The sequence below is a fragment of the Heliconius melpomene genome, chromosome 21, assembly GCF_056956725.1.
Source record: "Heliconius melpomene rosina isolate 202511_hmr_F chromosome 21, ASM5695672v1, whole genome shotgun sequence".
Classification (NCBI taxonomy): Eukaryota; Metazoa; Arthropoda; class Insecta; order Lepidoptera; family Nymphalidae; genus Heliconius; species Heliconius melpomene.
Genome location: NC_140409.1, coordinates 12,249,489 through 12,267,000, shown reverse-complemented (window position 1 = coordinate 12,267,000; position 17,512 = coordinate 12,249,489). Strand labels below are relative to the sequence as shown.

Genomic DNA, 17,512 nt, shown 5'->3' with positions numbered 1-17,512 from the left:
AGGTATAGAGAAAAATCGTGAAATGAAAAAAAAATCCTACGTCCAAACTGTTGAGGCATCTTGATTAATTTCTTTAGCTTCGAGTTTGAAATTTTTTACCCTATATGCAGTTTCAATTAAAGAAGCGCAGCCTCTTCCACCCTGTATACATAACAAAGGGTTAGTTACGTTTAGTCTGACACTTCCTTATTTAACTGTGGCAGGATGGTATTATTATTTCATTTTTGTTTTGTTTCTGAAAAATAAAAAGATTCTTTTTTTTAAATTATGTATATAATTTTCGATTTTTCTTTTATAACCTTCCAGTAGTTAGAAAATCATAATAGTTTCATTATGATATATTATTGAGAACTATTCAAATTAATTTATTTGTAGCGACATCTATGACAATTTTAGCTTATTGCGACGTGAACGTTGCTCTCTGTGTAAAATTATAAGCATCTGTATAATATTCAAATAAATAAAAAATATCAATAATCTTAGTTATTTTACCATTTACTTTTAATAAAAAAATTCAAGGATTCAATTCAATTTCGCATGAAATAGGTGTTGAAAGTTTGTATGGAAACATCTTTAAATCTTATTAACTAGTTATTAATATTACCAAATTACTTATCTTAATGCCTATTAATATTAGTAAATAATTCTCTATATAATTATTTTTCCTATCCTTTTTATGATATAAATAGTCTTTATTTTTAAGTGGCAGCACTGCTTCAAATTTTAAAATCAATACATGAAAATCTAAAGTTGTTTCAAACGGCACTCCTTGTTTTGCATCAGTAGTCTTCTGTCGGTGTAATTATCATTAAATTAATATTTCAATTGAATATACAAAAACCAACAAAACACAAGCGAATTTGTCATGCATTCATTCCTTTCCATTCTCGGTAAGTTTTAAATATTTATTTTATATTTATTGTTTTCATAGAATATTTTTTCTAAATTTACTACTATTTTTATTATTTTTTGATTATTATTATTTTAAGCTATCAATTGTCAGTAATATAATATTTACTTAATTGACATTTTGTGATTTGCTTTATCTACTCGCAATTTATTTATATTTTAAGTTTCTAAAAATATTACATGCCAATAATATTTATTTAAATCGTATAGATAAATTCATATTATATTTTTTTCATTCATATACTTTGTGTTATTGATTTTAATAACGGTATTGCAAATAAGATTAATATATTATGTTGACATGAATTAGTTAATGACATTGTTGTCTTATTTGATTATTATCTGTATTTGTCATTTTTATATCTGACAAATTCGATTAGGGTTATTTTGTTTACTTTTGAAATAATATTTATAATGAGTATTTAATATAAGTTCAAGTTAAGTTTAGTGTTGAAAATATTTTTATATTATAACTGACTGGTAGGCTTCCTATTTTTCTTTTGGTATTGACTTAGCTGGCTTTTGAATATATTTATGTATATATTAAATTTGTAATATTACTCAAAAGTCAGGTAATAAAAAAGATGTATAAATCATTCCTTTATATTTTTTTTTCTATTCAATAACTTTGTTTTTATTCCATTTTTCTAATTGTCAACTTTTTTGTGTCTTTTTTATTTAATATTATATTCTCTATGTAACATGTACAATGAGACTTGAAACCCTTCCATTAGTCATATTTGTTATTATCATAAATGTAATCGGCTCATAGCAGAGTAGGAACTGGCCACTGAAGTTCAATGCTAGCCATTACAATCCAAACCCCTCTCTCTAGTTAACCGAGTTCAAAATTATTCTATTAGTGCCGCTTTCAACACTTTGAAATGATTTGCTCATAGTTACAAACCTTGTGGCTTACTTTGGATTGATTTTACTGTTATAACTCTATATATATCAATTAATTCTATTCCTACCCTACCACCAGGTTCAAAAATAGGCTGAGGTATACACATATAAACATAGGTACACCTACAATAATCCTGAGGTTTGTATGAAAGATATACCTTACAAAAACTTAGAACAGCATTATAGCTTTAGTTAACATGAGAATGAAAATCCAACTATTTCATTAAGAAATAAAATTTACTAAAGTTTAATAAAATTACCATATGCTTACATATTTGATGTTGTTACTTCACAAAATTCAATAATCAGGATATATCAGTGGAAACCAATAAGTATTGTCTTGATTAATTGAATTTTTACTGTACTTTCCAAGGTTGTAATGGTGCTGACTGTAAATGTGACGGTGGGTTCAATTCCCACTACACATTTTGTTTTTATTTATTGAATGTAAAAAGATAAAGTGTGGTATTGGGTTCCCGTCACCCAATAAGATATGTCTCAAAAATTGTCTTAACACTGTTTCCTCTACCTACTCTGCTACATTCCTGATACGAAGTGAAGCTACTGTACTTTCAAACACAAACTAATTGACTTATTGCAGCATTGGGCTCTGCAACTCAATACACAATATCTCTGTTTTTCAGAAAAGTCAAGAATTTAGTATTCCACTAGAAAGGTGCCTGCAAATAAAGAAATTAATAGTTAAAGTATAATATCTAAACAGGCAATATTTTAGTTCAATTGTAATATTCCGTTTAAAGTGGAACAATTGAAAAAAAAGTAATTATTTTACATAGTTTTGTACATTAATACTCTTCTACTAAAAAATAATTAATCAAAAGACAATTTATATTTATACAATTGTGTTTTTATGACTTTTTGTAACGGTAGACAGAAATGAACTAGGTTACTAGTTGGTTACCCACATTATGACCATACAAGTCATCATCATCATCATCATCATCATCATAAGCCTGTCTTCGTCGACTGCTGGACATAGGCCTCTGGCATGGCCAATGGCACGCCACTGAGCTCGATCTTCAGCTCTTCGCATCCAGCCGTACAAGTCGCGTTTTCAAAATTATTTTAATCTTTTTTTTTTAAATATGGGATATAGATCACTTATTTTATAGGAAAATATATAAAAAATAATGAAGTGCGAAGAACATACAGTATTTTAATGATGCTAAAAATTATTTGCAGTCCACAAAACAATCGGTACTAGTGGTCGTGAATGGGAGAACATAAAACCATTGAAAAATATTCAGAATGTCAATTGCTTTATAAATAATTATGCACTTCTCTTAACTCTCTTTACGTTCGTCCTGTTTGTGCAAGGTACGTCCTGAAAATCAATAAAGTGTCGCTTGTTGGCCGCCATGTTGATGCATACAATTTTCAGTTTTCACACCGTTTTTCTTTCTGTCGCGTGTTAACTAAGTGCCCAGTAATTGCTTTAAATTTGAATTTTAAATTCAAATCTATTTTCTCTGTTCCTTCTGGAGTTATTTTTGTGTTGATTTGTGTAATGTTAGTTTTTGTATCGTCAATATAATATGTTTTTCTTAGTTTTTTTATGTTATTTTTCGTTCGTTCAATCGATGGATGTCCAGTATATAAGTTAACTAAATATTGTTTGCTTATATTGTGTTTCCGAAATTATTATCTTTTTTTTATTAATCCATCCATTGTTCGAATTGAGGCTCGCTTGCTGAATTTATTGTGCATGCTTTAGATATGCTGTGATAGAGATTATCGTTCTTTTTCTAAGGCTATATTAGAAGATAAGAACAGAATAAAAATATGACCAAAATGAATCTATTAGAAAAAAGACCTATAATGAAATAATAAATAAATAAATATTAGTTTTCTTTTTATTTATTTTATTATAGGTATATATGTAAAAAAGCGATCTTTTGAAATTAATTAGTATACATAAGAAGCATAGTATTTTAAGAGTGGTAGCTGCTTAAGTATCTATAATTTTTGGAAACAGCCTAATTTAAAAAAGTGACCTGTTGTGTTTTTCATCTAGAACTTGAACTAAGAAGGATGTGTCCGGTCGTCGGCCTTAGGATACCGGGTGAGCAAACCCCTCTCCTCGACTCACGACTTTCAAGGGGAGCTGAAACGTCCAACTTGTTCACGATCCTTGTTGTGGGATGCCTAATACTCGTGTTGGCCGGTGGTGCTATGATTGGCATTTACCTCCTGTTTATACAGCATTCAAGTGAGTTAAGTTTTTAAATTCTAAAAAACTCTTTTGAATATAGTATGGTGGATGATTCGTGGCCGTCTTGAAGTTCTGCGCAGATTTGATTTTAATATATTAATCTTCCATAAAAGTTATTTAATTATTTTTTGGGTACATAAAGATCTTAATGAAAATGCCACCAAATTACTAAAAACTTATTAAAAAAATGGTTATATTTTACAGCTGAAATGCCACCGGTGATAGTGCCGGCGTTCGTCGCTCGTAACGTATGGCAAAAAGGCAAAGTTATACAATTGAGTTCAATATCGAATATCCCGGGAGTTACGGCGGATTGCGTTGTTATCACCCAAACTGATAGTGGAGCTTGCCATACCTACGAAGAGTGTGTGGAACACATTGAGAGTTTAGAGGTAATCTATTGGTTTTTGCAGTACGATTAGGTTAGCTGCAGATGGCAGATTGCGTGGTGAGTGGCAGAACTCAACGTCGTGCTATGCCTCGACACCAGAGCGAAGTAATGGAAATATAAACATAAATAAATATTTCACTTCCACGAGTGGGGATCGAACCCACAACCGTCGCGTTACAGTCACACCCTATTGACACCCGCTGCGCCATGACGGTCTCAAATATTAGATGTTTGATTTCCTCGAACCCATAACACATTTGGCTTCATACATACATACATATGTTGTATACATATATGACTATATGATTTTCTTAATGATGGCTAGATTTTAGGCATATTTTGATCTATGCTATATTTCTTTTTCAGTATAAAAACAAATTTTTGCCCTATAATTATATTATAAATACTGAAGGTGTCGCCTTTGAATATCTCGGTACAACTCCCAGTAACTACTTTCCGGACCGCAATTCCATTGTTTTGGCTTTTATTGGTAAGTCTAGAAAATCTCCTTTTTTATTAGAAAAAATAAACATTCCAGATTACAGTGGGGGCTCCGAGGCTCGGCTCTTAGTCCGTTCTTATTCAATGTAGTGCTCGATACTGTCTCGGCTCACATCCAGGACCAGCCTCCATGGCTGATGATGTATGCCGTGCAAAGTGGTACTCCACTGGATTGAGTAGGAAGGCAGACCCTGACAAAAGCCGGGATTAATGCCAGGAGGAAGGAAGGATTTATGAATTGATATACTGATATTCTTCTATTTGTTTATTTAATTATTTTTTTTCATAGTTTTACATAAAAAACCGTAAGAATTTATACATTTTTATTTTCTAATACAGGTAATTATACGTATACACCGCCATCAAAGAAGCAAATTGTTACAGCAAAACGGATTATCGACCAATTAGTAAAATGCGACCATCTTGCACAAAATTATACGATCGTAGGCAAAGATAAAAATGATCTGAAACACCTATCGGGGAATCCCGGCAATCTTAGCATTGAAGTTGATAAACTAATGTTTGTAGTTCTAACTAGAATGTTCTCGAACTTCACTGAGGCTGTCAAACATATGTAATCTATTTTATTTATATTCGATAATATGACTTTTCATGTTATATATTTTCTGATACTATATATTACACTAGTTTTCCGTGAACTTTTACAATTGTTGCGGATTTTTTGCGTCCTAGGTAGTTTTGTGCTTCTTTTATATTCCGTACTAACGGAACTTATATATATCTAACTATAACTTTTGTTATGCAAACATCTTTTGTATGAACTTTTGGAAAGCTCAAGCTTTTTATTTTTTTTGGACATTTGGACTGACGTGTAGTTGTATATGAACATTGAGATTTATTCTATACGGGCGTTATATGAAGCCTTTAACTCATTAAATCAATAAGGTTTTGACGTAGGTTAAGTTTCGTGCCATACTAGAGCACTAAGAAATTTTCACCACCAGCTATCGAAAGATATAGAGATAAATATTGGTATAAATAAAACTTGTTTTAAGAAATTTGGAAAATATTGGCCCAATATAAAAAAATATATAATTCCATTGACAATAAAAAAAAAATGATATGGTGCATTAGAACTATAACTATTATGGTTAAATTCATTTGAGAAGAAAGGAATACTTTAGAAGTTGACAAATTTATTTGACTTTTGGTTTTTGGACATTAGGTTGGACATTAGGTTTAAGAGTGTAGCGCACTGTCGATTACATTGAACAAAGCAAAAACAAAACTTTTTATTCGTGAAATATCGACTTTTGAACGTCTTTTTTTACCGCCTTTGGCAAATTCCCATATTAAAAATTTTAAAATAATTAAAAAAATCGTCAGTGTGCTCAAGCATTTTCATATACTAAAGGGGAAACGCATTTTATTATTGCTTAACGCTATTTATCGGCTTATACATATATACATACATATAATATTAAAAATTGCAAGTTCCTTTTGGACATGAATTAATATTTTGGCATTTTTTGAAAAATTTACACGAGTATTTTGGTCTAAGTATGCATAAACCGATGATAGCTCTTCTTGATGTTAGTTTGTAAGATTTTTATAATCATTAAACTATATGTATGTCGAATATTCCAAGAGTGTAAGGTATCGTAGGTACGATTCCTGACTGTTGCAATTATGCAAATTTAGGTATATATATCAAAATTAAAAGTAATACGTATTGTAATTTTGTCTCGATATTCTGAAAGAATGGGGGATTGAATAAGTTAAAGAAAGGGTAATTATATTAAGTTTAAATTATTGTTATTAATATAAGTTTAACATTTCTTTTGAAACGGATGCCGTCTATTTTATGTAATATTTTTAAAAAGTATACGAATACGATAAAATATGTATGGGACCACATACGTCTGAGTGTTTTAATTTGACTAGATTCGGAAAAATTAAAATTATTATTAAAAGAGTATATTCTTTTGTTTATGAGAAATTTTTTTGGAAAATTTTATTATAATGGATGGATCGTAAATCGTAATTATAATAAATTATTTATTAATATAGTGTTTTGCGTGATTTTATATATTATTCATTGACTGTTTGTTTGTTTTTGGTCGTTTATTTATGTTTGACTGAATTTTATATCACTTATGTGTGTGACTTTTGTTGTTTTGTTTAAATATTTTTATAGCATTTTAGTCCTTATTGGAATTGCTATGTGACCATTTGTAACTTAAAGTTACCTACATATCGTATATAAGTGTCTATTCAAAGGAGTTTGAAATAAAATCATATTAAAAGTATATTAATGTTTTATTTTACCTTTAGATTGACAAACTTTTTTATTATCATATTATTAACTTCAGAAATAATTATTTTTTAACCTGAAATAGCTATAATATAAAAAATAAAAGTATATTTTTTATAGCAAAACGTAAACTTAGAAGGGCAGGCAGAGGGAACCTGGAAACTTAATTTTAAGACCCTTTATTGCCTTGCTCATTAGGATACTTCCGTTTCCCACTTTCCACCGAATTAAGCATTGCTTGTTGACTTGCACGCTTGTGACACTGCGCCACGATGACCTGATTTACATGGGAATCTACATGGGTATCAGATTAAAAAATTGTGATGTAAGGCATTCTTTAGTAGGCCATGCTTTGGTCTAATAATTCTTCATTCTTTAAATGGAGTGACTTTCTACTATAAAATTAAAGAGTTCCTGTCAGGTACTATTTGTTTTTTTAGTAGTATGGAGTTGAGAGCGGGGCGCGGCGGAGAAGTAGAAAACAAAATAAGTATAATCATGCCCCGATGTTGTGCTGCTCTTCATTATAAAATAGGTTTATTACATTTATTTTATTAAAATTGCTATGTGAATGTCAAAAATATAGTGTAAATTGTCGAAATTGAAACAAAATTATTCAAATGAGTGTTCATTTAAAAAAAATGCGAGATGCGATAGACACCAGAGCGAAGAAATGAAAATATTAAATATCTCATTTTTTTGAGTGAGAATCGTACCCACAACCACCACTGACCACTGATTTGGCTATATTTTATTTAATTCATATCGTTGCTAGGAAGTTTATTTAACATCTACCATAAAACTATAATATGTAAACAGTAATTTAAGTTTTTTTTCACCTATACGAGGCATTGCATATTGAGTGGCGGAAACACTATGTCACAATGACAATGTCTCCAAAATTCGGCAGAAAGTGGAGAACGGAGTGTCTTAACATTAGGTTCCCTCTGCCTACCCTGCGGTGTGCGGGATACAGCGTGAAGCTGAAAAAAAATTGCATCAGAAAAAACTCAACTACGCATTCCACAATCTCTCTTCGACAGGGAATGTGGAGAATGGAGTGTTTTAACACTAGGTTATTTCTATATAGGTAGGTACTTCGTAGAAATAAGAAAGAAACGTGGGAACAGATCTAATATAATTTTGACTTGTGAAGAATGTAGTAATAGAACAATTGTGAAGTTTTTCCGCGATTTGCGTGTTAAGTAACTGAACCTAATTTCCCCGAGTGAGAATCGAACCCATAGGCATTGCGCATACCATAAGACGCTATCGTATTTTCTGTACAGCATCAGTATGGAATGTAATCTGCTTGAAATTAAGGAAAATATATCGAGTCCTGATCATATTTTACACATAGGCAAACGCTATAGTCCACATTTCCAGGGTACCTAGGATGGAGTTTATTGATTTAGCCTCGCGCCTGCTATACATATAGGTTTATACTACACAGATGCTAGCTTTCGTTCAGAAAGTGAGTACCTACTAGAGGCAGGTTTCTTTTAAATCAAGATTTACTAAGTATATGGTTATAAAGTCAGAGTTAAAATGTTAGTATGGGGCAATAAATTTTATTAACTATAAAACCTAAATTTAGATTAAGTAACTTTTTAGCATATTTTATTCTTATCGTTATTAATAATAAAATTTTAAATGCATACTAATAATTAAAAAAAAAAACGATTTCCAAATCAACGAAACGAAATTTTCATGTAAAAATATGAATATTATAATAATCTAGTTATTTATTATATATTATATTAATAAATAACTAGATTTTTAGACGAAGCGACGAGCTTAGGAAGATCGATATGTTCCCAGCCTCCTCCTTTTGGATCTAGCCTCGGCGCGAGGACGACGCGTTCTCCGGGGCTGAATGGAAATCCAGATTTTAACTATTTTATTTCATCATGCCATTCTCGAACTCTCGTATCGGTATGTATTTTGATATACTACTCTTTATTTTTCGGTATATATTATTTTTTGCTATATAACATATATTTATTTCTAATTAAAATATTTTTATTTTATATTTTTTTTTGTTTTAGTTTTTTTGGGCACGGAAATGATAATTATGTCATTTAATTTTCCATTTTCTGTTCTATTTTAATTTGGTTTTGGTTTCCGACCGAGGCCACGCCCATTTTATAAATATAAATAATCTATGAGCGGTATTGAATCCAGAGCCATCGGGCTCATAAAAAATATGAATATGTTTAAATGTAAATTACGTTTTAACTAATTATTTCTAAAAAAAAACATTACAGTTTTCTTTGTTTATTTTGATTTTGGTATAGTTTTTGAGTTACGGAAGCTTTGGCTGGCAGACTCAGAGACATCAATTAACGTAATTTACATTAAATCAAATATGGCTTACATAAGGGGAAGCGGGAGGGGGTGCATGGGTGCAACTTGATATATCATACCCCTATGATGCGAAAGTATGAATAGTAAATACATTCAAATAGACTTTATAACCGCTTACTGTAAAATATAAATCGTTTTAGCGAATTTACAATTCTTAACTGTGTGTGTTGTGTTTTATAAAGCTCGATGGAAGGGGGAGGGGGTTGGTTGAGCTGCCCCTCCCTACCGCCCCACCCTTGGCAACGCCCTTGCATTCTATCGATTTTATGTGTTAAAATCGAATAAAAGCTACTGCGATTGCAATTTAAGACAGTTAATCCTATGATAACCTTGTGACAAATGTTTAATAAAAAATATATTTTTAAATATTTAAATTTGTTGTTATATTTTTTATAGCTGAGGCCTGGAGCCTAGATGACATGAACAGACACTTTGCATGCTTAAAAGCGGTTGATTATGGCGAGATGCAATCAACTAAGAGTATGAAGGTGAACATTGGTGACCCGTTACAACAAAGATATGTAAAGGTATTGAAAAATATATTCAATTTAAATATTTATTTTAATGTAATCTACCGTCGTATCGTCATCAAAAGGTTATGGGTTTGATTGCCCTGGCTATCCTGCTAAATGCGGGATAGAGCGTGAAGCTGTAGTCACTTAGAATTATCATTTTATTGCATAAGTCTGTCAAAATTTATCAAATATCCTTATACGAATAAACAATTGATATTATTTATTTTCAGCCAGGAAACTTCGAAGTTTCCTTGGTCTTCGAAGACCAGGATTCGGAATGGGGCGGTATAACACCTTACGGAAGACAGGGCGAGACGTTCAGGGATTCTACTTTACGTCTATCATATTAAGAAAAATATTAAATACCAGTAGTATTACTTAGAAATGTAAATGTTTTAGTGATAAGGAAAGTACTTATTATCTCTTCACGAAATGGCGTATGAAATGTTAACTCTAGCATTTTATAAATATCTATAATGTAATTTCTTAAATAATCTGTATTTTAATCCATTGATGTTTTTAATTCGTAATATATAACATTTTGTCTCTAGTATAAGAAAAATATAGATATAAGCACGACATGCAATTGTTTATTTATATAATTATATTAACATCTTTAGGTATAATTACTGCATTTTCATCGTAACTTCGTTTTACTTAAACTATTATGTACTAAATAGTTTACTTCCCTTAAATATAACATGATGTTTAAAATTGTTAGAATTAATTATATCTACTTCGGTTGAGGCGAGGAGTTGAATGCTACCTTTACAAACGTGTCATAAAGGCCAGAAGGCTTTCGTAGTTTAGGTTTTAGAAAATAAGATGTTTAGAAAATGTTATTTTTAATTTAATATCTTGTCCTACCTCTGAGTTTTTCTATCTATCTATCTTTTTTTTGTTTACATTGATCGATTTCTTTCTATAATCAGATAAACTTTAAACAGTGTCTTAATTTTCCAATAATAAGAAAACTAAGCTTTTAAATTCAAATTTACACTAACCTATAGCATGTAACATCTAGATTTTACCGAAATTGCTATGTGTATTCAATAGATACTTATTAATATCCTTCTCCAATATATTTAATGGATTATTACCACTATCTTTTTCTTTTATATGTTTAATATATTTTTTTTATCAAAAATGTTATTTATTTCACAAGACTCTACAATAATTTAAAATTATTGTTCTGTTATCTATAATTTCAAAAATATTTTTTATATAGAAAATATATTTTGTAACAACTATATATTTAGCTCTTCTCTTAAAGAGTACCTACTTTTAATGTTAGTCGATATTTCTTTTAAACTTATAATAAACATATATTTTATGATGTTATAACTCTATACTTCAAGTAATCTATGTTAAATAAATGTCTATTTACCGAAATAAATGTATTTAACATTCAATTGGCGTTTTATTTGAAATTATCTTCGTTGTATTTACCATATTGGCTTAAAAAAATGAATATTAATGAAAATGTATTTTAAAATTCCCACTTCAAAAACTTAACATATTTTGAAGTAGGTCAAGTGGAGAATCTCCTCATTATCATCAGGATAACAAACATCAGCGTAGTCTAACAGTGGCAAAAGTAGAAATTGAGTAAGAGTCATTTTAATGTGAATGGGTAAAAAATTTTGAAGGCATTTAAAAGAGTGCGGAGAATAATGTATGCGTTTACTGATTAGTTCAAGTTCGCAGACCACGACAAATGGCTATCAAAGCCGAAACCCTCCCGCCAAAGTCGAGACATCTGGCAATTTAAATCTGCTAGCAAAATCTCGATAGTGTTCACATGTTGAGCGAAGCGAGAAATGAATTTTTAGAATTTTTTTTTAGAAACCATCAAACCATCAACCGCCTAAAACCATCTCCGTGGTCATATCTATATGTTTGCAAATTTTCATCTCAATCGGTCAAACCGTTTGGGAGGAGTGACAAAGAGTGTAAAAACTCTCCAGTAGAGCTCTCCGCTCGCTTCGCTCAATAAATATAGATACCAATATATATTTATATAAATTAGATAAATTGAAGATTTATACTGAAAAGAGCGATGGTTGATTATTATGGCAAACCTCCTTCCGAGCCGGCGGTGTTCATTCAACGATTCAAAAATGAATACACAAATCTATTCGACTAAAGAATATTTAGAATTTGAATTTGAATTTGAATATGTATGGGCAAGAATAGAATAAAATAATACTATAAGAATATCTTTTTTTATATCTCGTTGTATTTAAACAATATAATAGATATTTATTATACAAAATTAATTATATTATTTTCATTTTATTTTTGATCATTTGTTCTAAATTAAATGATTAATCTACCTATAGGTTTCATATAAAATCATTCAGTCTGTGGGCAACCCACAAGTCAATAGAAAATAAAAAGTAAGATTTAGAATATCTAGATTTCATGCGAAGTGGATAATTATTTCTTAACGCATTCAAATAATTATTTATTAAATAATTGAAAAACTATATATAAATATTAGACATTAATAAGAATAGCTTTTTTAAAAATAAACAAAATATGGGTTTTATTAAATGCATAAAAAAAAATTTTTTACATCATATACTCGAATATAAATTGTAGTAAGTTATAAGGTGGAAGAAAAAAAATATTATAAAGCAATTATATTTGCTAACTATAAATAATGTGACTTTTGAACGCATACGTTTGCACAGCTTCCTCCTTTTGCTCCCGGTCTCGGGAGCGGCGACGCCTCTTTTTAGAGATGTTGAATACATATATTTAAATTAAAATAGTATTTAAGGTTCTCTGCTATGAAGCCTCCGAATTCTCCAATTAGTAAGTAGTCTATATAATAACTTTATTTTCTCACCTTTATGTATCTCGCGTTTACATACCAGAGAGTGCCTAAGTCTCATTTTTTAGCTAATTGAAATATGTTAAGCACTCTTTATTTAATTAAAATAATAAAATAAAACATATTTATTTAATATTTATTTAACATATTTATTTAATAAATGGCATAGAATTGTTCGAATCAATCTTTCATCAAATTTTTATATTCGACTACTGCAACTAGAGGAAAAAGTCAGTAATAGTAGTTTCTCAATATATCTAATACAAGTTATATCTACAACAGTTGTCAACCAAGATATTTTCTTATGGTATGCAAAAGTTCCTGTATTTATCATTTAGCTTTTTTTTTCGAAAGTCAATATTAAAAGGAATTTATTAAATAATAAATGTATAAGCCGTCGTGGCGCAGCGGTGCAAGGGTGTGACTGTAACGCGACGGTTGTGGGTTCGATTCCCAATCGAGGTAATGAAATATTTATTTACGTTTATATTTCCATTTTTTCCTAATTGTAATTTTAGTGTCACCCCACAAAATAGTGGTGATTATTATTTATAAATAATAATCTCATGTTAATAAAAAAAAAACATTCAACACAAGTTGCTTTTTTTATATGTAAATAGCAAAACTCCTGATTTCTGTACTTGTACTTATTTATAGTGAAAATTATTTATTGTAAAAAAGAGTATATTTTTTTAAACTGTGAAACTTATTAAAATATTGCATTCAAATTTCCGATCAAGACTATCGAGCCAGCGAGCCAGACCTGGTCTGCCAGGAGCGACTTCAACTTCAGAAAATGAAAGCACACTAATCTAACAAGAACGAGATATGGAGGTATGAAAAAATATTTTAATACAATTCCAATGTTTTTTTTATTATTCTATAAATAGCACCATCACCCACTTTTATATATTTTTTTTTAATTTCAGAACAACTTTGCTAAAGAAGAGGTAACAAAGGAGGATTGTAAGTCATCTTTCGAGTGGCCGAACCGGAATTAGGTTGCTTCAATGCATATCTAGCTTATTAAATAAAGTTTTAGGTATCAGTACTATTACTTATATATTCTGCTTTTAACCTTTTTTATATTTATATAAATATTTAATTTCTGTTCATTTGAATTGTTAGCTAAATATTTTTATACATTAAAATATTGTTTTACAGTTTTTAATATTGAATATTAATAACAATATATAATTTTACTTTTCTTAAAAAATGTCTTATATTTAACAAAAAACTATTGTATATTATAAAAAAAATATTGTTTTTAGAATTTTCAGAAGAAGATTCCCACAGAAAATCATTTGTGTTTAGTAATAGAGAATTATAAATTATTATTTTAACTTAAGTCTTTCTGTTCTGATATATGTATGCTCTAGGTGCCGTTGAAGGCAAGTGACGTCAGGAGTAAGCTACCAATATTGTCATATTAGAAAGTAAGTTAAGTAAATAGGATAAGCAGTATTTGTTTAGTGAAATGTCACAACCCCAAGCTGGGTTTGTCTAGTAATAATAACGATGATTTTACATTTTGAAGGATTTAAATAAAATGCAACGACTTAGGTACTACGACTTTATTTATTTACAATTTCCAAAGTACACTAATAGAATAGTGTATAAGTATACTTCAATGTTTTGAATAATAGTGTCTATGCTAAAGTACATTCAGTCTAAATATAGCAGTCCCAGCATTGCGAACTACAGGTTTGTAAGGAATGATAGGGCCACCAAAGGCGGCGGCACTATGATTTATTACAAAAAGAATTTACACTGTATACCGCTCGACCCTCCGTCTCTTGAAGCCGCCGAGGCGTCGGTGTGCCAGGTATTCCTCACAGGCCATCAGCCATTGATTATTGCCTCCGTTTATCGTTCGGGAAATAGGCAACTATTAGAAAGCGACATTTTATCGCTACTTAGTATGGGTGACTCGGTCCTTCTGATCGGGGATCTCAATTGTAAACATAAAAATTGGAATTCGTCGATGACTCATACCGATGGTAGGAGACTCCTTGAATTCACTAGTAAATATAATGCTTTCGTTATTGGCCCGCCTTCACCCACCCGCCTTAGTGCCCACGGCACAGGCGAGGTTCTCGACATAGCGATTCTATCGAATGTAGGCTTATGTCAACATTCAATAGAAACAATTCCCGACCTCGATTCGGACCACCGTCCTGTCATTCTCAAATTAGGCGAGGTGCGCCCCTCAGGCCCACCCACTAAAACAGTAATCGACTGGAGGAAATTTGGAAAGCTCCTCCGTTCGAATGAATCCCCTTTAAAGGAATTAATACCTGGCATCGCCGACTCCGCGGAGTTAGCAATAGACGCGGCGAATAAATTTACCGAATATATTTAAAACACAATCCAGAGCTGCTCGAAAGAGGTACCAAACCTACCCGAAGGTAGGTTTGAAATCTCAGAAAAGCTCCGACGATTGATTAGACGCAGAAATAAAGCAATGAGACGACACGACGCATACCCGACTGACGATAATCGTAGGGAATTTAATAGATTAAAGAGGAGAGTTCGATTCGAGTTCGAACTTCTGCGCGGGGAGTCGTGGGATAAAAAGCTCGAGGGGCTCGCTCCATCGCACCAGGCATTCTGGGCGCTGTCGCGTGTTTTTAGAGTCGATTGTCTCTCGACTATGCCTCCTCTCATTAGGCCAGATTTATCAGTTGCCGCCGATGACACCGAAAAAGCAGAATGTCTCGCTGACAGTTTAGAGGCTCAATGTACTCCGAGTAGTCAGCCCTGCGACCCGAGCCACATAGCGCGCGTGGATTCCGCGGTCGCAGAATGGGCGCTGACGCCCCCGCAAGGGGAATCGCTCCGCCCGACCTCGGAAGACGAGGTCAAAGACATCATCAAAAATCTCAAAGATAGGAAGGCCCCGGGGCCCGATAAATTGTCTAATAGAACACTTAAGTCCCTTCCGGCTCAGTTCTTATCTCTATTGGTCATTATTTTTAATTCCCTTCTCATGTCGTGCACCTTCCCCGACGAGTGGAAGGAAGCCATTGTCATAGGTATACCGAAACCTAACAAGCCGCGGAATATGCCCTCTAGCTATAGACCTATCAGCCTTCTCAGCTGCTTAGGAAAAATTTATGAGAGAATCATTCTCATTAGACTCTCCGAGGTGGTAGAGGCCAAATCTCTGCTCATTAAAGAGCAATTCGGTTTCAGAAAGAAACATTCCGCCATCCACCAAGTCCATCGCGTGGTAGAGCACATAGCCCAATATAAAGTAAAAATTTCCTACCGCAGACATACTGCCGCCATTTTTCTCGACGTAGCGAAAGCCTTTGACAAGGTCTGGCATAACGGCTTAATTTTCAAGCTGCGGCGCTCTGGCTTGCCAGACTGTCTCGTGCGCATCCTGCAGGATTTTCTGTCAAATAGATACTTCCGCTATAAAGTAGAAGGAACTCTCTCCTCCCCCCGCCTCCTCCGCGCAGGCGTCCCCCAGGGTTCAACCCTCTCTCCTATGTTATACGCGCTGTACACAAGAGACATACCTCGTACCAGGGATGTACACTTGGCTATGTACGCCGATGATACCGCCCTATACACCTCTTCGCGTAACACACGCATAATAGCCGATCGACTTCAGAAAGCGGCCCGCGTACTTGGTGTGTGGTTCCGCCAATGGAGAATCGAGGTTAATCCAGAGAAGAGTAAAGCGATACTCTTCCCTCGCGCTCGTTCAGAGCAAATCTCTACCATCTATCTATTAGATAAAGCCATTCCCTGGGAAAAAGAGGTCAAATATCTAGGTGTCACATTAGACTCTAAACTCTCCTTCAAACCCCACGTCACGAAAGCTTGCAACAAAGCTAAATTCATTCTTAATAGATTATACTATCTCATAAACAAGCGTAGTAAAATGTCACTTAGAAATAAGCTGACACTATACAAAACTTGTATAAGACCCGTCCTCTCTTATGCTTGTGTAGCGTTCGCGCACACTAAGCTAGATCCCATGCAAAAGGTACAAAATAAATTCTTACGTATCGCATCAGGTTGTCCCTGGTTCGTGCGTAACGTCGACCTTCATAGAGACTTTGAACTGGAATCGATTTACGAGCATTGCAAACGTTTAGCGAAGCGCTACTTTGAGCGCGCAGGCTCGCACGCGAATCCCCTCATCGTTAATGCGTGTGATTACATCCCTAACGCACTCCCTAGACGTAGACGCCCGCGCAGCGTCCTTTTAGACTCCGATGACGCCATTACCATAGCGAATGCCCCGTATGTAGGTAGGAAACACACTACTCACACACGACACAAACACCGTCGTCAACGGAATCGACGACGAAGTCCAGCTTATTCAACGGCTCGATCGCGTCTCGGCGCGGTCGGGCCCAGCGGTTAGGGACCGTTAGCTCCCTTAGAGTAGTCTAATTTGTCCCCAGTCGCGACTTCATGTCGCGGCTGGTTTGCTTAGCATAGGTGAAATCCCAGTCCGCTCGACGGCCGCAAGCCGAGGTTCGAGTCCCGCAGGGGGCGCCCTTACAGTCGTCGACTTCCTCACAGGCAGCCACTTAGTGCTTGCATTTCTTCAGGG

At 32.9% G+C, this 17,512-nt stretch overlaps 1 protein-coding gene and 1 long non-coding RNA gene across 7 annotated transcripts; both read left to right on the top strand.

Moving 5' to 3' along the window:
- The first annotated feature begins 731 nt into the window (after positions 1–731).
- Positions 732–7,210, top strand: LOC146527299 (peptidoglycan-recognition protein 1-like). Of its 6 annotated transcripts, XM_085205490.1 has the most exons (7): positions 1,257–1,389; positions 2,460–2,595; positions 3,019–3,153; positions 3,851–4,045; positions 4,253–4,440; positions 4,806–4,929; positions 5,280–7,210. In XM_085205490.1, the coding sequence occupies exons 4-7, from the start codon at positions 3,868–3,870 to the stop codon at positions 5,516–5,518; spliced, it is 729 nt and encodes a 242-aa protein (XP_085061616.1). In that variant the 5' UTR covers positions 1,257–1,389; positions 2,460–2,595; positions 3,019–3,153; positions 3,851–3,867; the 3' UTR covers positions 5,519–7,210. The 6 variants fall into 6 exon arrangements, with proteins under 6 accessions (XP_085061613.1, XP_085061614.1, XP_085061616.1 ...); XM_085205487.1 differs by lacking the exons at positions 1,257–1,389; positions 2,460–2,595 and adding an exon at positions 732–890; XM_085205489.1 differs by lacking the exon at positions 2,460–2,595.
- Positions 7,211–9,016: 1,806 nt separating this feature from the next.
- On the top strand, positions 9,017–11,509 carry LOC146527298 (uncharacterized). The gene is made up of 3 exons (XR_014879216.1): positions 9,017–9,150; positions 9,979–10,109; positions 10,328–11,509. It is a non-coding gene; the product is annotated as an uncharacterized LOC146527298 (long non-coding RNA).
- Positions 11,510–17,512: the final 6,003 nt, after the last annotated feature.

Bases quoted from the DNA above. Each gene is read 5' to 3' on its own strand.
- LOC146527299 (XM_085205487.1), top strand. From the start codon at position 866: ATGCATTCATTCCTTTCCATTCTCG. The intron at 4,441-4,805 runs GTAATCTATTGG...TTTCTTTTTCAG, and splicing joins AACACATTGAGAGTTTAGAG to TATAAAAACAAATTTTTGCC. The intron at 4,930-5,279 runs GTAAGTCTAGAA...TTTCTAATACAG, and splicing joins CATTGTTTTGGCTTTTATTG to GTAATTATACGTATACACCG.